Source organism: Dioscorea cayenensis, chromosome 2 (genome assembly GCF_009730915.1).
Source record: "Dioscorea cayenensis subsp. rotundata cultivar TDr96_F1 chromosome 2, TDr96_F1_v2_PseudoChromosome.rev07_lg8_w22 25.fasta, whole genome shotgun sequence".
Classification (NCBI taxonomy): Eukaryota; Viridiplantae; Streptophyta; class Magnoliopsida; order Dioscoreales; family Dioscoreaceae; genus Dioscorea; species Dioscorea cayenensis.
In genome coordinates, this window is record NC_052472.1 from 17,487,458 (window position 1) to 17,512,076 (window position 24,619).

Consider the following 24,619-nt stretch of genomic DNA (forward strand, 5'->3'; position numbering starts at 1 on the left):
GGATATATATGATACAATTCTTATGAATAAGAATAATCTCATAATTGTACAAAAAGAAAAAAAAGATTTTTATTCGTTTAGTGGAGAATAAAGTACAGTATTTTTATTTTATTTTATTTTCTTTTTTACTATAAAATCATCATTGAACATTTTTTTGTTGTATACTAGCTACTCCTTCAAGTTTATTTAATAATTAAATTACCACTAATTTTTTTTAAAGCTTAATTGCATATATATCATCATATATAGATATATATCCCATAAAAATTTAATTCCATATTCTCAGAAAAAAAAAACCAATATTTATTGATATACTCGCCAATCAACAATCAACTTAAATGTTTTCTTAAAAAAAAATTAAATAAATAAAAATCCTTCATCCTAACTTATCTTGTCCTCACCAAATTCCTAAGTCTTATCAGTGAAACAATTAACTATTAATATCTATTTAAGTAACTATATATGGATTCTAGGAAGAAATATGTATAATGTATTAAAGAGCCTTTTTTAAAAGTTTGATAAAGACTAAAGCCAATGAAAGAGAAATAAACAATAACAAAATAAAAAGGCTTAATTATAAGATGTGAGGAATCGTCAAAAAGAAAGAAATAGATACGAACGCGTTCTCGTAAGTCCTCATTTCACACATAGAAAACGAAGGTAATGAGAACCCCTAATTCTAAATAAACAGTAAATAATTAGCCAAAGTCTCATGCAAACAAACCCTATAAATACCCTTCCATTCACTCCACAACTCCCATCCCTTGCTTCTACTTCCACTGCTCTTACTACTACTAGTACTAGTATAGCCACAATGGCTAAGAACACAAAGCTTTTGGTTCTTGGCTTCATACTTCTCCTAGCCATAGGTCTGTCCTCTGCAGCGAGGACTTTGAGTGAGGGTTACACGTCTGGTGGAGGTGGAGGAGGTGAAGGTGGAGGAGGAGGTGGAGGTGAAGGTGGTGGTGGATCTGGCTATGGATCTGGGTCTGGATCTGGGTCTGGGGGTGGTGAAGGTGGAGGAGGATATGGGAAAGGAGGTGGTGGTGGAGGTGGAGGTGGACAAGGTGGTGGTGGTGGATCAGGATCAGGCTCAGGATCTGGATATGGGTCTGGGTCAGGATCAGGATATGGATCAGGTGGTGGGGGTGGTAAAGGTGGTGGTGGTGGTGGTGGTTCTGGCGGAGGACATGGTGGTGGTGGTTCTGGTGGGGGACAAGGTGGTGGATCCGGATATGGGTCTGGGTCTGGTTCTGGTGGAGGACAAGGAGGTGGTGGAGGACATGGAGGTGGTGGTGGAGGTGGAGGAGGACATGGAGGTGGTGGTGGAGGAGGAGCAGGATCTGGTTCAGGGTCTGGATATGGTGAAGGTGGTGGATATGGGAGTGGAGGTGGACATGGACGTCCTTAGAGGAAGGAGAGTAGGTCCATGGATGAGGACAAGCTCCATGGATTGATATGTTGAGCAGTAGTGTTTGTGTGATATGATATTATTAATTATAAGAGCATCATTATGTAGTATGAGAAATAAAGACTACTGCTTTTATGCTTTATATATTATGCAGTATTTGAGAAATAAAACTAGTGCTTCTATGCATGCTTTTCGTAGAGTTTTGAACCCTTTTTTTTTTTTATGCATGTTGCAGGACAAATGTTTCACTTGATTTACATGTTGAACTCAAGTGCATGAAATGGTGGTAGAATTTGGTATGGAAATGAGCGAGAGAGATAATTAAATTTTCCAAACAATTATGATATAATAAAATATAAAGCTTGTATATATCTAAAAAAGTCCAAAATATAATATTTTGTATTAAATGCTTTATATCTCACTTATAGAATTAATAATATTAATTATTTTCTAATATTGAAAACTACATTATTAATATTCGTGCTTACAATTATTCATAACTAAGCATTAGGGAAGTAAAAATGATATTGTTCTACCTGACCATTATTTTATTGTATTGCTTCATGAGACATGAAATAAATAATTTAATTTTTTTATCTTCCAATTCTACTCACCGGCAGATTTTTTCATAAGAGTTTGTGTTAATGTTTTTTGAACAATATTAAAAAAATAATGATGATGATCAATTTTATCATAAGAGTTGTGTTAGTGACTGATGGTGATTAGTCATAGATCGTCGGTGACTGATGCCGCCCGCCACCAATGGCAGGTAGTGACTTGTGACTGTGGCATGTCCTCCCAGCAGGTAAGATGCGATAAATGGTGCATTAGAAGTGCAATAATATGTTAAAATTCTAAAATCATTAAGGCGTCATCTTAAATACCCTAGAAAGATGCATATATCTATTTCACTGCTATTAAAAAAAAAATCTACAATTCAATTTTCAGATTTAAAAATTAAATATATATTTAACTATAATTTATGGAGTATTAGTGTCATAATAAAAATCAACTTTATGTAGGCATTCAAAGAAAAATTCAATGGTAGTTGTAATATTTTATTTAAGCACAAGGTTATCCTAATAAAAATTTGTTGTCAGGTAAATAGCAATCAATTTTTTTTTCCGATGCAAATATGTCATTCATCTCTTAGAATATTTAATTAAAAAATCAAGATTATTGTTTGATCACTTCTCCTTGTCAATTAATTTATAATCTTCTTGCTACCCTTTGGCACCATATTGGTCAAATTGAGAAATTGGACACCTAAGGAGGGCATTGAGAGGCAATTCTTTGTTTACTGCCATGAACTTAGAGTGTTTGATGTAACTAATGATTCCCCCTTGGTATAGAGAATTGCCCTCTTGGGTGTAATAGGATTAGACCTGTCCAAGGGCCGGGCTACTCGTCCAAACCCGAAGGCCCTCCCGAAAAATGAGAGGGTTTAAACAAATATATAAGGCCCGATGTCCGGACCTTGGACAAAAAAAAGCCCATTTTAAAAATGGGCCGGGTTTGGTTTTCATTGTTAAAAGTCCGGCCCGGCCCAGCTCGAATTATAAAATAGATTTATTAATTAGTTTTGTATATACTTATATATATAATGGTTTGAATTTCCATTGATTATTTATTAATTAGTTTTGTATATACTTATATAATATATATTTATTGTTGATTGTCATTGATTATAATGGTTTGAATTTTAGTTGTTGTAATTGTATAGATATTTGTATTTGGTATTTTAATTTTTAAGTGTTTTGTAGAATAATATTTGGTCATATTCACATATTAATATTATTGTTAAGTTTTTTTTTATAACTTATATATTATTTGATGAAAAACTTATTTGGGCAGGCCTTGGGTAGATGTTATTAAATTTGGGCGGGTTCTGGCAAGGGTTAAGGCCAAGATTTTTGGGTCGGGCTGGGCTTGGACAAGTTTGAATTTTAGTAATTATAGATAAAAACCCGGCCCGAACCCGGCCCGGTCCGGGCCCATGGACTGGTCTAAATGGGATCTTGTCTCGAAAGTAGGAATGGCAAAAATCAAACCGACCCCGTTTTTTCCGACCCGATCCATCCCGGCTTTGGGCAAGGTAGGGAGGGGCGGGTTTGGTTTTTTTCCATGCCCTACCCTGCCCCGCTATTAATTTAACTTATTATAAATATTATATAATGTAGGAGGTAAATGATTTTTTTTTTTAAAATTTCAATAAATTGTTTATGAGCTTATAAATAATATAAGTATATGTTTTATATAAAAAAAAAATCTATTTTAAAAATGTTTTTATGAATTTTAGTTATTTATTTATAACTATGAGTGGGGTAGGGACGAGGCGGGGTGGGCGATTCATGAATTAAAAAAAGAGAGAGGCGGGCGGGGGCGGGCGATAAAGGCATACCCCGTCCCGCCCCGCTCCATTGCCATCCGAGGCGAAGATGGTAGAGACGTTCCCCGCCCCCGCCCGCCCCATTGCCATCCCTACTTGAAAGGGCATGGCCATTCCCTTCATGTGAAATTCTCATTTTACCCCTACTTATTTATTTTTAATAAAAATACTTAATTTAGTTAATTAATTATAATAATTAACTGGAATAATGATTAAATTAAGCTATTTAATATAAATATTTAATTATAATAATTAAATTTAATAATGATATTTAAATTTTTATAAAGAAAGAAAATTTATTTAATTAACTGTAATTATAATAAAGAAATCGAAAAATGATTAAAGTTAGAATTTTAATTTAAATATTTAATTATAATGAAATATTTATAAATAAATAAATTTAATTAGTTAATTATAATAATTAACATGAATAACACAAATTTTTAATAAAAAATTATTCAATTTAAATAATTAATTATAATAGTTAAATCGAAAAATAATTTAATTAGTTCAATTTTTGATTTAACTATTTAATTATAATAATTAGGATAAATAACGATATCCAAAATATTTTATAAATAAAGAATTATTTATTATTAAACATAAGTACATAACTCATTTTTTATAAATAAATATTATTTTTTATATTAAAAATATGAATGTAATCTAATCACTATCCCTCATTTTAGTTTTCTCATTTCATTCGAACGCAATTTACATCCCCAATACTTCGATCTCTATTAAGCTTTCTATTCCGCAAACCTAACCCTATTCTTCTTTTTAATTTTTTTTTTCAGCCATGCATTGATGTCTTAAGTTATGGGTTTGTTTGGGTTGGCTTGTAAAAAAAGTGCTTCTGCTTTAAAAAGTGCTTTTGTTTTAAAAAAAAAGTGCTTCTGCTTTAAAAAGTGCTTTTGCTTTTTTTAAGTTTAGTAGAAGTGCTTTTGGAAAAAGTGCTTTTTTAGAGTAAGTTAAGCAATTTTTTATATTTTTTGTTTGTATTAGCTTTTCCGTAAAAGCAAAAAGTCGTAAAAATAAGCTTTAAAAAGCGACTTTTTTTCAAAAAGTCTGCTCATGACTAGCTTATGAAAAAGTCATTTTCTAGAACACGCTTTACTGAAAAGCCGTCATACAAAACAACTTTTTACAAGTGCTTCTTTGAATAAGTTAAGTGCTTTTCAATATTTTTATGTTTGGATAAGTTAATGAAAAAGTACTTTTGTATGTATGAAGTTGTTTGGATGTAAATTTTCTAAAGGTCTTTTAGAGATGGCAAATTACTAAAATGGACATCTATTTTGTTTTCATTCATTTACTATTACACATTCTATTAATGATAGTTGAATAACACTAATGATAATAATAATAATAACTTAATGTGATATTAGTATAATAATAATAATAATAATAATAATAATAATAATTATTATTATTATTATTATTATTAGCTACTTAATATGTCATGATTATAATTATAATCATAATAATAATTATTTCTGTTATTATTATTATTGTTATTACAATTATTAATAATACTAATATTAATAATACTAATGATAATAATAATAATGATAGTTGAATAATACTAATGATAACAATAATAATAACTTAATGTGATATTATTATTATTATTAATAATAACTTAATGTGATATTATTATTATTATTATTATTATTATTATTATAATATGTCATGATTATAATTATACTCATAATAATTATTATTCCTGTTATTATTATTATTGTTATTACAATTATTATTAATACTAATATTAATATTATTAATTAAAATTAGATATTATTTTAAATATTTAATTATATTAATTAAATTTAATAATGTTAATTATTAATTAATTATATTATAAAATATATTTAAATTTTGAGTTTTGGTGATTTACAACAAAAATTAACTATAACAACAACAATAGCAACAACATCATTGATGAAAAAAAGATATCTAAAATTTTTCAACTTCCCAACAATCATAATATCAATATTGTTGTGACTAAATTATAATAAGATTAACAATAACAACATTAAAGATTTGCAACAACTAACAACACAAACATTAAATTATAACATAAACAAAAGATAGGGAGACAAATATTTTCTTTCAACCCCACAACAACCATGACAATAAACAAGTATTACAACATTAACTCGTATATTGATTGGAGAGTTGATCCCGAATATTATTCCTAAGTGTGATCAGTGTCCTCATTGGTAGGTTGTTGCCATACAAATGAACTTTCACTATCATCATCTTGAAAGCCACATTCTTCTTCTTGAATTTGATTGATGTCTTCAAAGCTCTCAAGAACATCCAAATCATTACTACCCATTCTACGAATAAAATTATGGAGAGCAAAACATGACCATATAATTCAGAATTGAACCTTCATAGTATACTTGGTCATATTTTGTAGGATCCTCCATCTTGCTTTGCAAACTCCAAATGTTCTTTCTATAACACTTCTCAAACTCTAGTGATGATAGTTGAATACTTTGTTTGGAGACCTAAAAGCACGAGACATCCTAAATTGTGGAATATGATATCTTGCACTCTTGTAGGGCCCCAAAAATTCTTTCATTGTAGGATACCCAGAATCCACAAGGTAGTATTTCCCTACAATAGTATAATACAATAAGAAATGGAACATAGAACATAGATATTGAAATTAATTTCAAGTAAATATAAACCTTCGGGCGGTTGAGGAAACTTCAAAGATGGATTTCTCAAAGCCTCCATTAATATACGTGTGTCATGTGCCGATCCTTCCCACCCAATAAGCGCAAATGTGAAGCACATATTGAAGTCACATGCGGCTAGAATATTTGTTGATATGTACCCTTTTCTATTCATAAATGGGACTTGTTTCTCAGTTGGTACAAGAATGGCCACATGTGTTCCATCTATCGCACCAATGTAGTCTTTGAAGTAAGGCCAATATCGAACATCACCCTGGATGTAATCCTCCGCATCTCTAAAATTTCCATCTACCGTTCTGATAATATCATTTCCAAGTTTGTGGACAGCTTTTAGCACTCGATGAAACTGTCTGTGCACTGTTTCTCCAGAATGTTGAAATCTCTCCTCCACATTCCTATAAGTAGCTCCTTGTCCAAGCATATACAAGAACATTATCACTGATTCTTCGACAATAACATTTCTCGTATGTTGTAAACCATACTTTTCAGTAAGTTCAACCACCAATCTTCTAAATACAGTTTTATTCATTTGGACTTGCTCAAAGAAACGACTATCTGATCCGTTCAGTATTTCATGAACCCACCTATGACCAGTCAATGAGGATGTCCTCTTCTCTCCCTTCAACAATGACTTCATGTATTGGTATTGTGCAGTTGCAGCACATGCATACATCCGTCCAATGTACTCATCCATATGCATATCCAAATTGTTAGCTTCTTCTTCTGAATCAGACATTGGTTCTTTTAATTCTGTATTTGAATCGGACAATAACTCCATTTTGATTGTACACCCTACATAATCAGTATAAAATATTTAATGCCATGTAGAATACAAGGAAAAATACGCAACACAAAGTTTAGCAAAGACATGATATCATACAATAATAAACAAAATAAAATATCATACAAAAGTTTAGCATAACACAAAGACATGATAATAGTCTAATAAAATATTTCAACATTAAAAGTGCAACATGTGAAAAGTTGAAGATAATGTTCGACACATAAACCCACCACATAAAGCAAAGACATAACATGGGAAATTGATAGCATAAGCAAAAAAAAAAAAAACAATCCAAAATGAGTTTTCCTAGATAAATGATCATCCGTCAAAGTCAAAGTCGGGTAAGGTCGTCCACGCTGAAAGTGTGACACCAACCTGGTAGCGAGTGATGGGTCCTTTTCCACTAGTGCCACAAAAGTCTCCCTATGATATTTTTTTGCAAACAACCTCACCATGAGAAATTAATGTGGACTTCCTTGTTCCATCCCTCGCATCGCGTGTCCAACAAATCCACACATCTGCTTATATCTGTAGCGATCATCATTCTCAACTCTTGCATTACTTGTACAGCGACATGTTATCCATCCCGGAGAGTAGGCGGTCAAATGATTCCCCGAAGTTTCTCTTTTTGCACTTTTTTCTCTTTTCTCTTTGTGATGTTTTTTTGTCTCTTTCTAGCTTGTCTTGCTGTAGTTTCTCCTCGTGTGGCCTCATTGCATTGTTGAGGACTATCACCATCATCATCAAAGTTGTCTACCTCCACATCTACATCATTCATCCTTACATAAGCATTTTCGTTAGAGACTTCATTCTCTGATGATGGTTCTGCATATGGTACCAATGCCATATAGCCTGTCGCCACTACATCTTTGAAACATATCTCCATCATCTCTAAGAACTTTGGACCCTCATTTCTCCATTTCAGATATTCTGGGTTTTCCTGTTTTAGTTACATAAAAAAAGAAGACAATAATGTGTTATTATTTATTTGAAATAAAAATTACAAAATAAATAAATGAGTACGTTATTATATATAACATGAATTCATAGTCTTACTTGTCCTTTTCTGTCCCACCAATCATCACTTGCTAAAACTGTTCTCTTAACAGGGTCCCAACCAAGCCATGTTTGGTGCTCCACTAGCTTTGCCCATATGCCAAACTCTTTCTTGAGAGAGTCCCACTTGTTTTTCAGTTGTTTGTGGTTGTAACTCATCCCTGTTCTTGTGGCAAACTTTGATATTACATTTTTCCAACCTTCTTTTGTGAAGTGTGAATGCCTCCTCGACACATATTTTTAAAAACATTTCAGTATTTGTGTCATCCCATCTTGCTTTTGGAGTATTTTCACTTGCTACTAAATTCAAATCACCCACATTTGTCCCTTGTACAATTCTTTTGGGTGGTAGTTTTGAGGCCATGTTCAAAAATATTTATTCTCTTGAGCCCTTAATGAAAAAATGACATAGCGAAATCAACATAGAAATCATGTTTTAATTACATACGAAAAAAATAATCTTGTGACCATCAACATAAAAAAAAATATATAAATCTTAACACTTCTTAACATAAATTATATATATATATATATATATTATTCATCAACCAACAACCAGGACAACATATATATTATTCATCCACTTTTTCAAAAAACAAAACTAAAACTAAGGAATGATATATTAAAACCATTCTAATCAAAGTCAGTGGTACTTGTATATATATAGAGTCAGTTGTTGTATATATATTTAGAGAGATAATCAGTTGTTGTATATATAGAGAGAGTGAGCTGGCCTTGAATTCTAATTAAAGTCAATGGTTGTATATATATAAATATAATTCTAGTCCTTTGTCAATCAATGAGCCAATTCATTTCTTAAGGAATGATATAGTAATAGGCGGCCATGCTTGATTCAAGTCATAAAAAACCAACACTCATTAGTTAAACAGCCTATACTTAATTGAATGGAAACTTCATTTATACATATTTGATGCTTGTTTTATGAAATTATTTTGTAAAAGCTTGAACAACATGAGATTGTGAAAGGCTTGCCAAATGCACAACAACAAAATTATTATTCTGGGTTTTTGAAAATACCTGCACTAGTTATTATCCAATAGCTTAATTTCAAAATTCAAAAACATCAGACAATTTTGTATCATTATTTTCTTGATTCTTTTTGGTGAGATCATGAAATAAATTAAGTTGTTATCACTACTGTTACAATCTGTAGTTTTCCACTTTTTCAAAAAACAAAACTGAAACTTAAAAATAAAAACGAATTCTTTTCCTTATCCCCATCATTTTCTATGATGTCCCCTCTTAATTTCTTCTAATTCCTGTCCTCAATGCAAACAAACCCTAACGCCATTGAAAAAGGCATTACAATCCAAGATCAACCACCACATAAATCTCCATTGCAAGCATCAAAGCAGCACATAAAAATCAGTAACTAGGGAATCAGAACATGGTTTCACACAAAGATCATCACATATCCAAACTGGAGAAAATTGAAACTGAAGATGAATCACATGAGACATACCTCTAAATTTTTCCCAAAGATCACCGGAGTCCAAGGCCAAAGCTCTCAGTCCCTCTTTTTCCTTTCTTCCCTTCTCTATTCCTTTGTTTGGATGAAAGATGGTAGGAGAAGAAGGTTAGGAGCAAGTGTATAATTTCTTAATTTGTTGAGGGTAAAATGGGAATTAGCCAACCATCAAAATAGCTTCTCTAAAGTGCTTTTTTGAGAAGCACCTGTTGAGCAGCTTCTCAAAAAAGCTAAAATTCAGCTTTTTTTAACAGCTTTAGCTTTTTTCTGAAAGCCAATATAAACATGAATTTTAAAACCCGAAGTGCTTAACTTATAAAAAAACACTTCTGTGCTTTAAAAAAGCTCATCCAAACATGGCCTATATCACTTGAATAATCTCTTGAATAAAAAAGTATTATAGTGATTGTAAGCTGCAAGAAAATTTGAAAATTTACAATATAACACTTAATTAGCAACTGATATCTACGTCAAAGTGGCTTTCTACATGCACACTATGTACGTAGTTATTTTAATAAATTTTAAAAATACAGAATTGAATATATATATATATATATATAATTGGCAAGGAAGATATAATTATCAGCATTATTTTATTGTATCTACATGAAATGATATAAAATATTATGCACTATTAATCAATTGTTTCAAAATTAATTATCTAATACAAGTCTCGTAGTGTTCACAGTCTTTGTTCTTTATTATTATTATTATTATTATTATTATTATTATTATTGTTATTGTTATATGAAATATTATTTCTAGTTGGTTTTGACTTTGGAGTTAATCGCTATAACAACTTGTCGAATACAAGTGGTAATATATAGATGATCTTTTTTCTCTTTCGTTGAATAATTTGATGTGTTTTTGTTATATTGTTGAAAATTCGGGATCCAATTAATGAAATTGACCTAGCCAATATGTGCAATTGGAAATTTCAAAAAGCTTATAAAATAAATGAGAAAGAAGAACCTTGTGCGAGTATTCAAAACAGTTTGAATTTGACATAATTGATAGAGAAATTAGGAAAAAAAAAAATTAAAAATGAGAGTGTAGTATCTATTTTCAGTCAAGTGGAAGAAAATATGTTTCTTTTTGGATGTATATATTTATTGTGCAAGATCTAGATTTAAAATTCCATGACCTTTAATCTCTATATTCAAATGTTTGAATAATTGATTTCCTCCTCTCATGTAGAACTTTAGAGTGTGTGTGTATGTTTTTTTTTTTTTTAAATTTTAGTACTAATATTCATATTAATAAATGATATTTATCTCATTATATTTAAAAAATAGTTGGTTTGAATTGCTTAAAAATAACAAGAGAAAAATTATGCATACGTTATTGTATATAAAAGCAGCTCAGGCAAGGTGAAAGATCGTGTGGAAGTTTGGCGCTGTTAGTTTCTAGCCAAAAATCAAGTTTTATTTGGATTATTAGCTTTATGATTAGTCACAAGATTGACAACTATATTCGGCAGCAATTCGGTGAACTTAGATTAACTTGATAAAAATTCAATGACAATCTTTTTGTGTGTATATATATATATATTTATATCAATACAAATGAACATTAGTCTTGCTAAACATTTCTAATATCAAAATATAGGATGAGCCTTGTGAATTGTAAGTTTCTAACAATGAATATATGGAAGAGCACTGGTTTTACAAGTCATGTGATAAATTGTTAATTAAAATTGTGAAGAGATTCTATTCCAAAGATGAAGTAATTATAATGGCATCTTTATCAATGACAAAAGGATAAAAGTTTTAAAAAAATGTAAAATTTCGATGTTATCAATAATCAATCAGATTATGTTCCGGAAGAACATAAATGAATTAAGCTTGAGAATTGATGTTACAAGAACTTGAAAATTCGTTGGGAAGCAATATTGTTGATTATGAGATAATTTTTAGATTGGTTGGTTGATTAATTAGATAATTAACTTACAGGAAAGATCATGCTTGGAAGAATGTGTTTTTCTTTATCTGCGTAAAGATCTCATGAACACATGTAGGCATCCACTACATCTTAAAGACAAAGGACTGTTTTTTTGGATGAAGATTTTCTACGAAAATGAGTTGTTCATCATTATAACAGTACTCATTAATTTTTACGGGTTTACTTTTGACAATATTCACATATTATGTATATTCATAATACTAAATATAAATAATGTTAGTGGTGCAAGAGAGAATAACCTGAATACATAAAGGGTAGAGGAGAAAAATACTATATAGAGTAAATGCCATGCACATATATGCTTATAAAGAGAATTGAGTACAAGATGAACGTGTTCACGTGTATGAGGATAGAATTGTATAAAATAACTATATATATATAAGACAATATTAGCATTCTAATATATATATATATATATATGCCACTATATTTGAAACTCGAAGTGGGTATCAAGAGTGAATTTGTATTTTTTAAAAAAATAGATAAATCACATATAAAACAAACATATAACTAGACAGACTAAGATCCTCCCTGATAAAATAACTCCACTAGAAATAGAAAAATAACAACAAGCCGTGATAATTACATAGATCAAATTAATAGAGCGTGAGGATTGATGAGGGAGAAATCATCACTCAAGGAAGTCGTCGCCAAACTCAGAGAAATTGCATGAATAAAAAAAATAATCAAACACAGTGGATAATGCATACATGAAAAGAAATATCACCTGATGCCCAAATAAAATAAAATGACAACTCCTACTTTCATTTATTTTTTTATAATGATTTTCAATTTTTTAATTTTTCTTGTTACGTACCCATGGTTTATTTATGAATTTCAACATTTTTTTTATTTTGAACGTGTTATTTCTTTTTTCTTAACTCATTTTTATTATTAAGTTTATTGGTTGGCATTTTAATTAGGTATGTAGTAATGAGATGACTGCCTAATGAGATGACTTTAATGGATAAAAATTTAAGAAATAGCTTTTAGTCATAGAATAAACAAAAAATAAATATAATAGATAATGATATATAAATGAAGACTAATTATGATAAACATTTCTTATACAGAAATATAGAATGAGAAATATAGAATGAGGTATGACTTCACCATTAGTAGGGACTAATAAATTGAGCTCGATTAGGCTGGATTAAATTAGAGGTTGACTCAAGCTCAAAATTAATTTGAAAAAGTTTGTTGAATCTCAACAATTGATTTTAATTTTAATTACCATGTACTCCTTCTTTTGCAATAAATCAGTGGTTTATCCACTTTTATCACAAAAAAAAAAAAATTGATTTTAATTTAAAAACCTCTAGCCTAAGTTAATTTAGTTCAAAATTAAAATAAGCTATATTAATTTTCTCAGTATCTAAATTCAACTTGATTTAATTCAAAACTACTTATAACTTGATTTTTTCCCTTAAAAATAGAAAATAAAAATTATATAATATTTAATATAATCACACATATATATATCATATAATACTATTATATCTTATAAATATTTAAAAATTTATAATATATTTAAATATTTTGTGTTTTCGAAATAAGCTTAATTGATGCTAGCTTAATTCATGTTTAGTGCGAAAGCGCAAAATTTAGCGCAAAGCTTGAGTTTTTGCCAAACCAATCTCGAGCTGTCTGAGAATAAACTTGATCAGTTAACAACCCTAACCATGAGGATATGAAAAGAAAGTACTTGTTTTATTTATGTATTATATGATGCATTGATAAATATATATATCACATCATTTTATTCTTACCCTGAATTGCTTTTAATTTTTATTTTTATATTGAAAGTGATGAGTGCTGTCAAGGGACAAGCGGGTACATACGAAAGTGCACTTGTTATGGTGACTTATCAACTTCGAAGGCTGTACCATAGGTAACTTGAAAACCCTTTATCATGCAGCCTTGGAAGGGAGAGATACACTATCTGTCATTGTGAATCCCTAATAAATAATACATAGGCTCAAAGCAGCGCATGAATAGTGTTGTTATAATACCACACATTATTGTTACAGTGGTTCAAAGCAAGGATTCGAACTTGCGCATTACCCATACATTATTTGATAACACACCATTGGGCTAACTAGTGGTTGTTTAGTGAATTATTTTATGCCTAAGAATAGAGAATATATGATATAATTTTCATTAGTGAGAATAGTACTAAATTTTAAAAATAAAGATTTATATTTGTATCGTGGATAACAAGTAACGTTGATATCTATATATATGGACAGTGGATAGCCAGGCACAAAGTACGTAGAATCCCTATGTTGTAGTATTATAGCAATGTTGTTCATTTACTATTCCTGAAATTAAGTACTGTTTATAATACTATTTAAATAGATTCATTGAGTCTTATGAGAGAGAAATTGTCTCTCTACTTTAAAGTTGCATAGTAAGGAGAACTTATTAGCTCTGTCTTCATGCTAATTTTATGTCTATGCATGTAGCGGACTTTTATTTCACCATGTGGTGCTTGACTGTAATTAGTTCACCTCTATACTTATACTGTCCTTGATAAACCCTAACGAGGGGCTAACCTATTCCCCCACCCAAAAACTCATTAGTTGAATCAGGACTTTCTGCTACTGTAAAATCATCATTCTCATCAAACCTCATTTACTTGTTGCGTAGTTACCCTTCACTGCTATTTAATAACTAAATAATCAAATGCCATAGTATTAATTACTCTAATCTCATAGCATCGATCATTGCCCTCATAAATGCAATGCATTTTTAAAAGTCCCTTTGTCCATATATAGGTTCATAAAATAATTGCATATATATACCAACACAACTATATAAATTGTATATATATATATATCCAATAAAAGTCCTATTTACATGTATATCCTCATAAAAAAAATTTTATTGGTATTCCCCTTAATCAATAGTCAACTAAATTTATTAATTTTTTGTTTAAAACCCTTCATCCTTATCTTGTCCTTCCTAAACCATAAACCCCAAGCCTCATCTGCAATGAAAAATTATTGAGGTTAAATAAAAAAAGAAAAGTTAGCTACCAGTATCTTTAAAAGTAAAAATGGATTTATATAAATATTAATATATCCATTGTTTTAGAAAACCTTTCAAAAAAAGTAAGAAATAGACCAAAGTATAAAAAGAAAATTTTCGAAGAGGTTAGGAATCCGTCAAAACCATGCAAGTTGTCTTTGCCGCGTTCTCGAAAGTCCTCATTTCACACAGAATAGTTAACCCTAACTCCACGCTTATAGTGTTACATCCAAAGAAGACAAAGCTCTAAACAAACAGTGAATAAGGAAACGTTTCATGCAGGCTAACCCTATAAATACCCTTCCATTCACTCCACAACTCCACATCCCTTGCTTCTACTTCCACTGCTCTTACTACTACTAGTACTAGTATAGCCACAATGGCTAAGAACACAAAGCTTTTGGTTCTTGGCTTCATACTTCTCCTAGCCATAGGTCTATCCTCGGCAGCGAGGACCTTGAGTGAGGGTTACACGTCCGGTGGAGGTGGAGGAGGTGAAGGTGGAGGAGGAGGTGGAGGTGAAGGTGGTGGTGGATCTGGCTATGGATCTGGCTATGGATCTGGGTCTGGGGGTGGTGAAGGTGGAGGAGGATATGGGAAAGGAGGTGGTGGTGGTGGTGGAGGTGGAGGTGGACAAGGTGGTCGCGGTGGATCAGGATCAGGATCAGGATCTGGATATGGATCTGGGTCAGGATCAGGATATGGATCAGGTGGTGGGGGTGGTAAAGGTGGTGGTGGTGGTGGTGGTTCCGGTGGAGGTGGTGGTGGTGGTTCTGGTGGGGGACAAGGTGGTGGATCCGGATATGGGTCTGGGTCTGGGTCTGGGTCTGGCTCTGGTTATGGACAAGGAGGTGGTGGAGGACATGGAGGTGGTGGTGGAGGTGGAGGAGGACATGGAGGTGGAGGTGGAGGAGGAGAAGGATCTGGTTCAGGATCTGGATATGGTGAGGGTGGTGGATATGGGAGTGGAGGTGGACATGGGCGTCGTTAGAGAAAGCATAAGTAGGTCCATGGATGAGAAAGAGCACTAGGATGAGCATGAACCATGGATTGATAAGTTGAGCAGTAGCGTTTGTGTGATATTATTATATATAAGAGCATCATCATGTACTATGAGAAATAAGACTACTTACTGTTTTTATGCTTATTATGTAGTATGAGAAATAAAACTACTGCTTTTATATATGCATACCTTTTGTAGAGTTTTTAATAATTTTTTTTTGACCTTTTTGCACGTTGCAGTACAAGAGTTTCACTTGATTTACATATTGAACACACGCTTAAAATAGTGGTTAGAGGTTGGTATGGAATTAATGAAATGAAAGAAAAATTTTCCATAACAATTGTGACATGATAAAAGATAAAGCTTGTATCTAAAAAAGTCCAAAACACAACATTTTGAATTAAATGCTTTATATCTCACCTCTAGAATAATATTAAACAATTAAAAGAAAATGATAATTTTCGAATTTTTTTTGTCTTAGTTTTATTTTTCCTGAATTTTATTGTCTAATATTGAAAATTATATTATTAATTAACATTCTAGTGTATAATCATGGGCAAACATTATGGGAGGTAAAACTAATATTTTTTTTTCCTTGATCACTATTTTATTAATTAGTTTAATATTTAGCATAATTTTACAGGTTTATTGTTTGTGTATGTAATACGTAATGAGATAGGAAATAATAATTTGAATTTTTTTTCGCCCAATTTTTTTTTTTTGCTAAATTTTATTATACAAGTTGTCTTAATATTTCTGAAACAATATAAAAAGTATAATAATGATGAATTTTTTCAAAACCCATAGCCAATGGCAAGTGGCTGTGGGTCACTGATGAATGGACTTGGTGGCTGGTGACTGTTAGGTGCCACTACCACCTAGTCACTAGTGACTAGCTAGTCGATGGCGGCGGTGCAAAATAGTTATCGGAGACCACTTGATCACCGGGTGGCGAGTGGTGGCATTTGGCTATACCATACCATCCCCTACTGTGCAATGAATTAATTTAATCACAACTCAATTTGACAATATGATGAAGAATTCACAGCCTTCAATCAACTAATACTTTTCAAAGTATTCAATCAACAACAAATCTACAATCTGTACGTAGTTTCACTTCAATTAATACAACAATTGCACAAAAACAGTAGATCAATCAACAATCACCATTGTATCTCTTGTCCAAATGAGAAGATGATCTCATTTTTCAAGAACAACCAGTAAATAGAATATATTCAAGAAAACAGTAAATGGAACTCACAGAACTGTAGATCGGAGTGATCAACGAAGGAAAACAACAAGATAAGGTGGGAATGACTTCCCTCTTGTCCAATCGCCGGAGAGATCACCGGAGATGCGGCCAGGCCCAAGCTTCTTCTCTAATCTTTTCTTTCCCTCCTCACTGCCCTGCTTCTCTTCTTTATATACACCTCCAAGTTGTCATAACTAACTATGCTTAACCACTAATAACCTTCTTATTAACTGCCATGTCAGCGTAACTAACTCGTCCTCTCAACCAATCATGCATTTCCCAGCTGCCATTCCTCCGGAGTACGATAACCCGCGAGTTTGATGTTCCTGTGCCTCTCTCTAAAGCTTCTATGGATTAACGGTGTAGATGTTTCCACATCAGCGAACTTATCCCCATCAGCTTCCGCACTCCCTTGCATGTGCCTTATCCTATTCAATTTATTTGGCTCCAGAACAACTCCCGCGCTCTCCCCGATCTTCACAAGAATCACAACATAGTTTGAGATGGGAATCGATGAGTTATGGATGGCAATGTAAGAATGTTGATGAGATTTCAAGATCATTACGACTCCATCTTAGTTTCTTACTTTCTTGATGGGAGAGAGTGGGTATCTATTACACTACTGATAAAAATCTACCTAGTAATTCTCATATTTAGAACGTAAATGTATATTCAAGTATAGTTTATAGAGTATCATGTTCATAATAAAAATCAACAGTAAAAAAAACATAAAATAAAATAAAAATAATGGTGGTTGTAATATGATATTTAATTAAGCACAAGGTTATCTTGATAAATTTTTTTTGTTAGGTCCATGCAATTTTTTTTTAAAAGGATAAATCACACATACCATGCAAATATGCCATTGGTCTCTCAAAATATTATATAAAAAAAAACAAACATTATTGTTTGATCACTTCTCCTTGTCAATTGATTTATAATCATCTTGCTACTCTATGGCACTGTGTGTTGGTCACAATGCGAAATTGGACACCTATAATGGAGGGCATTGAGAGACAATACATTTTTCATCATCCACCGCCATAAACTTACTTTTGACTTTCTCTAGCATTGTAGATGGGTCAAGTTTGCCGTTTAAATAATATAACATAGCAAATATTATAAGTTGCAGGGAAATTCAAAATTTTGAAATATAACATAATTTTTTAAAGTTTGCATTTTTATTTGTTGTTTTTTTTATTCTGTTAATAATTTCAACTGAATTAATCTCAAGTATAAAAAGGGTTAACAAAGTTTTGATCAATTAACCATCCAAAAATATTTTAAGCAATAAAATATTTAGAAAATAAAATAAATCATATAAGTTATAAACTTTATTTTCTAAATAATGGAGAGTTCTTATAACCCTTAGAAACTGAGATTCAAGGCATATCTGTGCCAAAGTGGCTTTCTAAGTACACTCCCAGGTGTATATTTATTTTAACTATTTTTAACAAATACAAAATTGAAAAAAATATATATAATTGGCTAAAGAGATATAATTATCAATATGTATAATATGATTGCATCCACCTGCAGTGGTGGATTTAGAGAGGGACAAGTGTGCTCAGGAAACCCTTGCCCATGAATATTTATATATTATTATAATATTAATAATTATAATTTATATGCAAAGTGATATTATTTATTTATTTATTTAAATTCTACCCACAATTTTTAAAATAAATTAAATAAAAATAATAAAATTATTATATTAAATAAATTGATGTTGGGGGATCATAACAAATAATATGGCTAAGCAATCTTCAAATATTTTGTTTTAAAATTTGAAATTTAGATATAATTTTTGTCGAAGCTTTTATCATTTCAAAATCTCTAAAAACAATCATTCCAGTTTGTGATTTTTCATTCTTTGTTCAATTTCTTCCGACTTTCAAATATAAATATTTTTCTTTCATTATAAAGACTTATTATATATTTTTTAAATTTGTTCTATATCTGAATTAATTTGTTTAATTTTTGCATGATTTTTGTTGTTTAAAAATATTTGATATTTATCAAATAATTATTGGATATTTGCTAAATATTTATTTGACTATTTGTTATGAAAATTATTGTGGAAATGGTTAGATATTTGTTGTGCTTATTTGCTATGAAAAATTGATTATTTATAGATTATTTGTTAAATAATTGTTGCATAAATGAATTTATATTGTGAATTTATGCTAAGTCGTTTTTTTTAATTGTATTATTTGTTAATTTAGTGTTTAACTGTTAGTTGAGTTATTTGTTAATTATGTAAATATATATGATAGATCTTTTTTACACTTAAACCAAAATTCTTAAATGGATGTATGTTTTATATTTTTGAATTATTGATTATTATTGTCTCAAGTTTTTAGGATATTAATGTAAAAAATAGTAATAATAAATATAAAAAATAAAACCATAAAAAAAAATGCTATTACTATTTCAAAATCTCTAAAAACAATCATTGTAGTTTGTGAGTTTTCTTTCTTTGCTCAATTTCTTCCGACTTTCGAGTATATATTTTACCTTTCATTATAGAGGCTTATTATGTATTTTTTTAATTTGTTTTATATCTGAATTAATTTGTTTAATTTTTGCGTGATTTTTGTTGTTTAAAAATATTTGATATTTATTAAATAATTATTGGATATTTGCTAAATATTTGTTTGACTATTTGTTATGAAAATTGTTATGAAAACGATTAGATATTTGTTGTGATTATTTGTTATGAAAATTTGATTATTTATAGATTATTTGTTAATCAATTGTTGCATCAATGAATTTATATTGTAAATTTGTACTAAGTTTTTTTTAATTGTATTATTTGTCAATTTAGTGTTTAACTCTTAGTTGAGTTATTTGCTAATTATGTAAATAAGATAGATTTTTATACACCTAAAACAAAATTCTTAAATAGATGTATATTTTATATTTTTGAATTATTGATAATTATTGTCTCAAGTTTGAATTAATAAAATTATTTAATATGAAAAAATTTTTAAATTTAAATTCAACATCCCTAAATTTTGTTTCTAGTTTAGCCACTGTCTAAATGAAATAACATAAAATATTTGTTTGAACGAATTGAACTTAATATAAAAATATTGTATATTGCTTAATTGTTTCAAAATTAATTACCTAATGCACGCCACACTGTTGACAATCTTTGTTTTTTATTCTTATAATTATAATATGAAATGTTATATCTGGTTGGTTTTGTCTTTTGAGTTAATCAATAGCTATCGACTACGAGTGGTAATATATATAGATCTTTTTTGTCAGATTAGTTGATGTGGTTTTTGTTATATTGTTGCAAGTTCGGAATTAAACTAATGACGGCGTTTTAGCCAATGTATGCAAAAATTGTAAATTTGAAAAAGCTTATATATAGGTTTGTTGTTTTAAAATAGAGGAGAAAAAAAAGGGGGAAAAAAACCCTTGTGTAAGCATTCAAAACAGCACGAGTTTGGCATAATTGAGAGAAAAATTTGATACTTTCAGTCTATTATCACTTAAACAAAAAAAAAGAAGAATTTGATAAGAAACACATCAATATTGATCGGTGATGAGTGTACAATTATATAACATTTAATATTATTTTGTACATTAATCAGGCATGTATTAGAATAATATTTTAGAATACGATGCTAAACATGGTGTATTTTGCATTCTCAGGCTTTCCACAATGTTTAAAGAAGAGAGAGAGAGCGCACGCCAAGAGAAGCACTCTACAGTCAAAATAATAAAGATGGAGCTTTCTCGGCATCAATCAGTGAAGGACATGCCAAAGAGATTCAATTAAGGACATCTTATAGCCGTACTTATAGTCGTAAGCTTCTTTTAGAAAACCTTGAGGGCATGCTTATGCCCATAAGGAGGAGCATAAAGATATTCAAAGGGACTTTCGGTTAGGACTTATGCTCGTAAGCCCGATCGTAAGGATCATCCAGAGGAGTTTACGAGCACAACATATGTTTGTAAGGGTGGTTGCAAGGGGTGTACAGAGAAGCTAATGGTTAAGAGCTTGCGGCCGTAAGCTGGACTGTAACACAAGATAGAAGACCTTACGGCCGTGACTTATGGTCGTAAGTGATCTCATAAGGCTCGTGACTTATCATCCCTAGCTTCTTATTGCCACGTTCTTACGCCCGTAAGCAACCTGTATGTGGCGCAGTATAAATATTCTTGATGAGGGTTTTTAGGGCATCTTTGGTTCTATTCGAAGGTGAGGCTAAGGGGAAAGAAGGGGACGGATCTCCAGGGCTTTGGAGGTGAATTAGGAGGGAGAATCAGCCAACCTATCTTGGAGAAGAAGGATTGTAGAAGTTAAGATTAGCTTGGAGGCGTTTATGGAAGGTTCTTGGGCGTTCTTCTGCAATCATTTCTCGGCATAATTGAGAAGGGGGTTTTCATGTCTTAATTGATTCTCATTATGTCTTGTTATTTGGATGCTTGCTCTCCATTAATTGAGAGCTAATTTTGTCAATGCTTGGGCATAGTTGAACTTTAAAGTTTTATTATATTTTACCATTGGTTGTGGATCTCAATGTGACATGGATGCAAGTGTACATGTTGATCGCGTAATAGAGTTTATGTAAAATGTAGAATGTCGGTCCACGGGAAGGAGATGAATACCAGAAATGACTTTATATCTGAAAATTAGCCTAAAAGATTAAGTGATGTGTGAGAACAAAAGCAAATAAAAGTAAGGAAAATACGGGGAATAACAGGAGAGGAATCAAGGAAGAAAACAATGTCCGAGCATAGCATCCCTCTAGGGTTATGAAGTATGGGACAATGTTTGTCTAAGAATGTAATCCTACTTGAACCGAAAGGTTTCCAGAAATACACTAAACCCAGATTTCTAAGGTAAAGTGTAACTGAATAGGTGCAGAGCTGATACAGACATCCATACAATCACATTAATACTCTATGAAACCTTGTTATGGACTAATGATAATCTCTTAAGTAGAAAATCTCCCCCTAAAGAGAGATTATTCTTAATCCGAATACAGAGTAGAAATGCGATTTCTACTAAAATCTGCTCCACATGATTGCAAAGAGAATGGAAATTATCATCAGTCCAGTTGGAAAGATTGTGGGAGACAAAGTCTCCTAGATATCCTAACCAGAGGCATACCCACTATCCTCTCAAATTGCGAAAAGTCTATGCTAGGTGGGAATTTCTTCTCGTCACGTAGCAATACAAGATATGGTAACTAGGGCTTAGGTCTCGTTAGCAATCAAGCATTCAATCACATAATTAGACTGAAATAGATATGATTTCAAATAAGAAATCAAATAAGCAACAAAGATCCGACAACCAAAGTCAAGAAAAAAAACTCTATAGTTCAACTATGCCCAAACATCTACAAATTAGCCCTCCATTAATGGAGGGCAAGCATTCAAGATACAAAGAATAGAGGAAAACATAAGATCTATGAAAACCTCATTTTCAATACCTAGGATGAAGAATCGCCGAAGAAGTTTCCACGCACTCCTTCAAGATGAGCTCGACGGCTACGATCTTCAATCCTTTGAATGTCAGACCAAATCCCTCTCCAAATCACTCTAAAGTGCTGGAGATTCGGCCATTTTCTTCCTCAACCTTGCCTTCAAGAATCACCCCAAAAGAATAGAGAGATAGAATAGAGAGTTTCCCTAAAAATCATCATAAGTTCTATTTATACTCGACTCCTTACGGACGGAAGGACTAGGCCGTAAGGGAGTTGGAGAAGATAGTTGCGAGCCTTATGGGAATGTTTACGGTTGTAAGTCCCATCTATAAGGTTTTCTAATTGTGTTACGGTCCAGCTTATGGTCATAAGCGTTGGACCGTAAGCTTTACTGTTCTGCTCCTTGCGCCAGTCCTTACGGGCGTATGCTGTGGTTGTAAGCTTCTTTGGATGGTCCTTACAGACATCCTTATGGGTATAAGCCTTGCTCGTTAGTCAACTCTTTCCATAGGTGCTACTGTTGTACTAGAAATTGGGCACTGAGTAGTTTCATGTCCCGCCTCACATGTGTCACAAGATTGGGCTGCCCCAGATTTTGAGCTCGAACGTATCATAAACAAACCAAATCTTCTTTTCAGTACCTCCACTTCTATAGCTAAGGCGGTGGTTATTCACTTCATAGATTCCTATCACTCTTGGAGGTTTCTGCCTAGTGCTCCAATGTCATTCATTACTCGCTATATCCTTGATCAATTTCTTAGTATCCTCAGGATATTTATTACTCAACAAACCTTCTACTGCAGCGTCAATGAGCTGGCAAGTTGCATAATCCAACCCATTGCATAACATTTGTACTCTCATCCAAGAAGACAAACCGCGATGAGGACATCTTCTTAGGAGATCCTTGAATCTTTCATGTGCTTCAAAGAGTGTCTCAGAATCCCCCTGCCTAAAGGCTAAAATCTCTTGCCTCAGTCTAGCTGCTTTGCTTGGTGGGAAGTTCTTGCAAGAAATTTTTCCACCATTTTCCTCCAAGTGGTGATAGACTAAGGAGCTAATGAAGTGAGCCATCAATATGCTAATCCTCTCAAATTGAATGAAAATAGCCTTAATCTAATGGCATCATCTAAGATTGAATTGATCTTAAAGGTGGAGTAAATTTGGAGAAAATGGGACAAATGAGTATGAGGGTCTTCATCAACTAAGCCATCAAACTAACTGACTTTTGAATCATCCTGATTGTACTAGCCTTGATTTCAAAATTATTTGTTGGCACTGTAGGAGCTTGCACATTGAATTATTCACTAGTAAACTGTGGTCTCTCATAATCTGGCAAGGTTCTAATTGATTCCACCATGACTAATGGTTCACCATGTACAATAGAATCTCTTGTTGCCTTGAACACTTAGTCACTTCCCTTAACCTTTGATGCAAGGTTCTCTTAATTTTGTTGTCTGGCTCTACCAAGTTTGTTTGATTTGCACATGTCATAAGATGGGTACCTTGCATAGTATTAAACACCAACAATCAAGATTTAAAAAGAAAACAAGGAAAAGAAATGAAATCAAAGAAATGAAAATATATGTACAAGAAAATAAACAAAAACAAAGAAAAGAGATAAAAGAAATATTGGCTAAATCAACAAGCTCTATGTTTTCCCAGTATTCCATGTGGATCCCCGACAACAAGGCCAAAAAACTTAGTGTGACACCTGCAAGTGCACGGGGTTGTCAAGTAATACCTCCTATGCAAGTATGAGAGGGTCGTATTCCTAGGGCCCAAGGAGCTACCCTTACTTCCTCTTTGCGTGTTGTCTAGCTAACAGATTTGAGTGAGTGTTCTAAACTCATAAGAAATAGAAAGAACTCTAAGATGGATCTCTACAGTCAAGGTAAAAGGGGGGTAAAAATCAAAGGATGAAGCTGGTCATGGATGTGGATTCCCTTAGGGCTACTAAAGTGAGAAGGATGCTAGAGCTACCAATGCAACTAGTGGTTTGGACCAAAAGATTCCTAAGATAGGTCAACCCAATGATCATGGAAATTAACCCCTAATCTAATATGAGTATTGATATGGGATTTCTTCTGA

At 31.9% G+C, this 24,619-nt stretch overlaps 2 protein-coding genes and 1 non-coding gene across 3 annotated transcripts; all 3 read left to right on the top strand.

Annotated features, from left to right (window-relative positions):
- The first annotated feature begins 739 nt into the window (after positions 1-739).
- On the top strand, positions 740-1,608 carry LOC120271016 (glycine-rich cell wall structural protein 2-like). The gene has a single exon (XM_039278089.1). The coding sequence runs from the start codon at positions 815-817 to the stop codon at positions 1,409-1,411; it is 597 nt and encodes a 198-aa protein (XP_039134023.1). The 5' UTR covers positions 740-814; the 3' UTR covers positions 1,412-1,608.
- Positions 1,609-15,119: 13,511 nt separating this feature from the next.
- Positions 15,120-16,012, top strand: LOC120278593 (glycine-rich cell wall structural protein 2-like). Its single transcript, XM_039285340.1, has one exon. It carries the CDS (start codon positions 15,209-15,211, stop codon positions 15,818-15,820), a length of 612 nt encoding a protein of 203 aa, XP_039141274.1. The 5' UTR covers positions 15,120-15,208; the 3' UTR covers positions 15,821-16,012.
- Positions 16,013-23,402: 7,390 nt separating this feature from the next.
- On the top strand, positions 23,403-23,509 carry LOC120280984. Its single transcript, XR_005542469.1, has one exon. It is a non-coding gene; the product is annotated as a small nucleolar RNA R71 (small nucleolar RNA).
- The last annotated feature ends 1,110 nt before the right edge of the window (positions 23,510-24,619 follow it).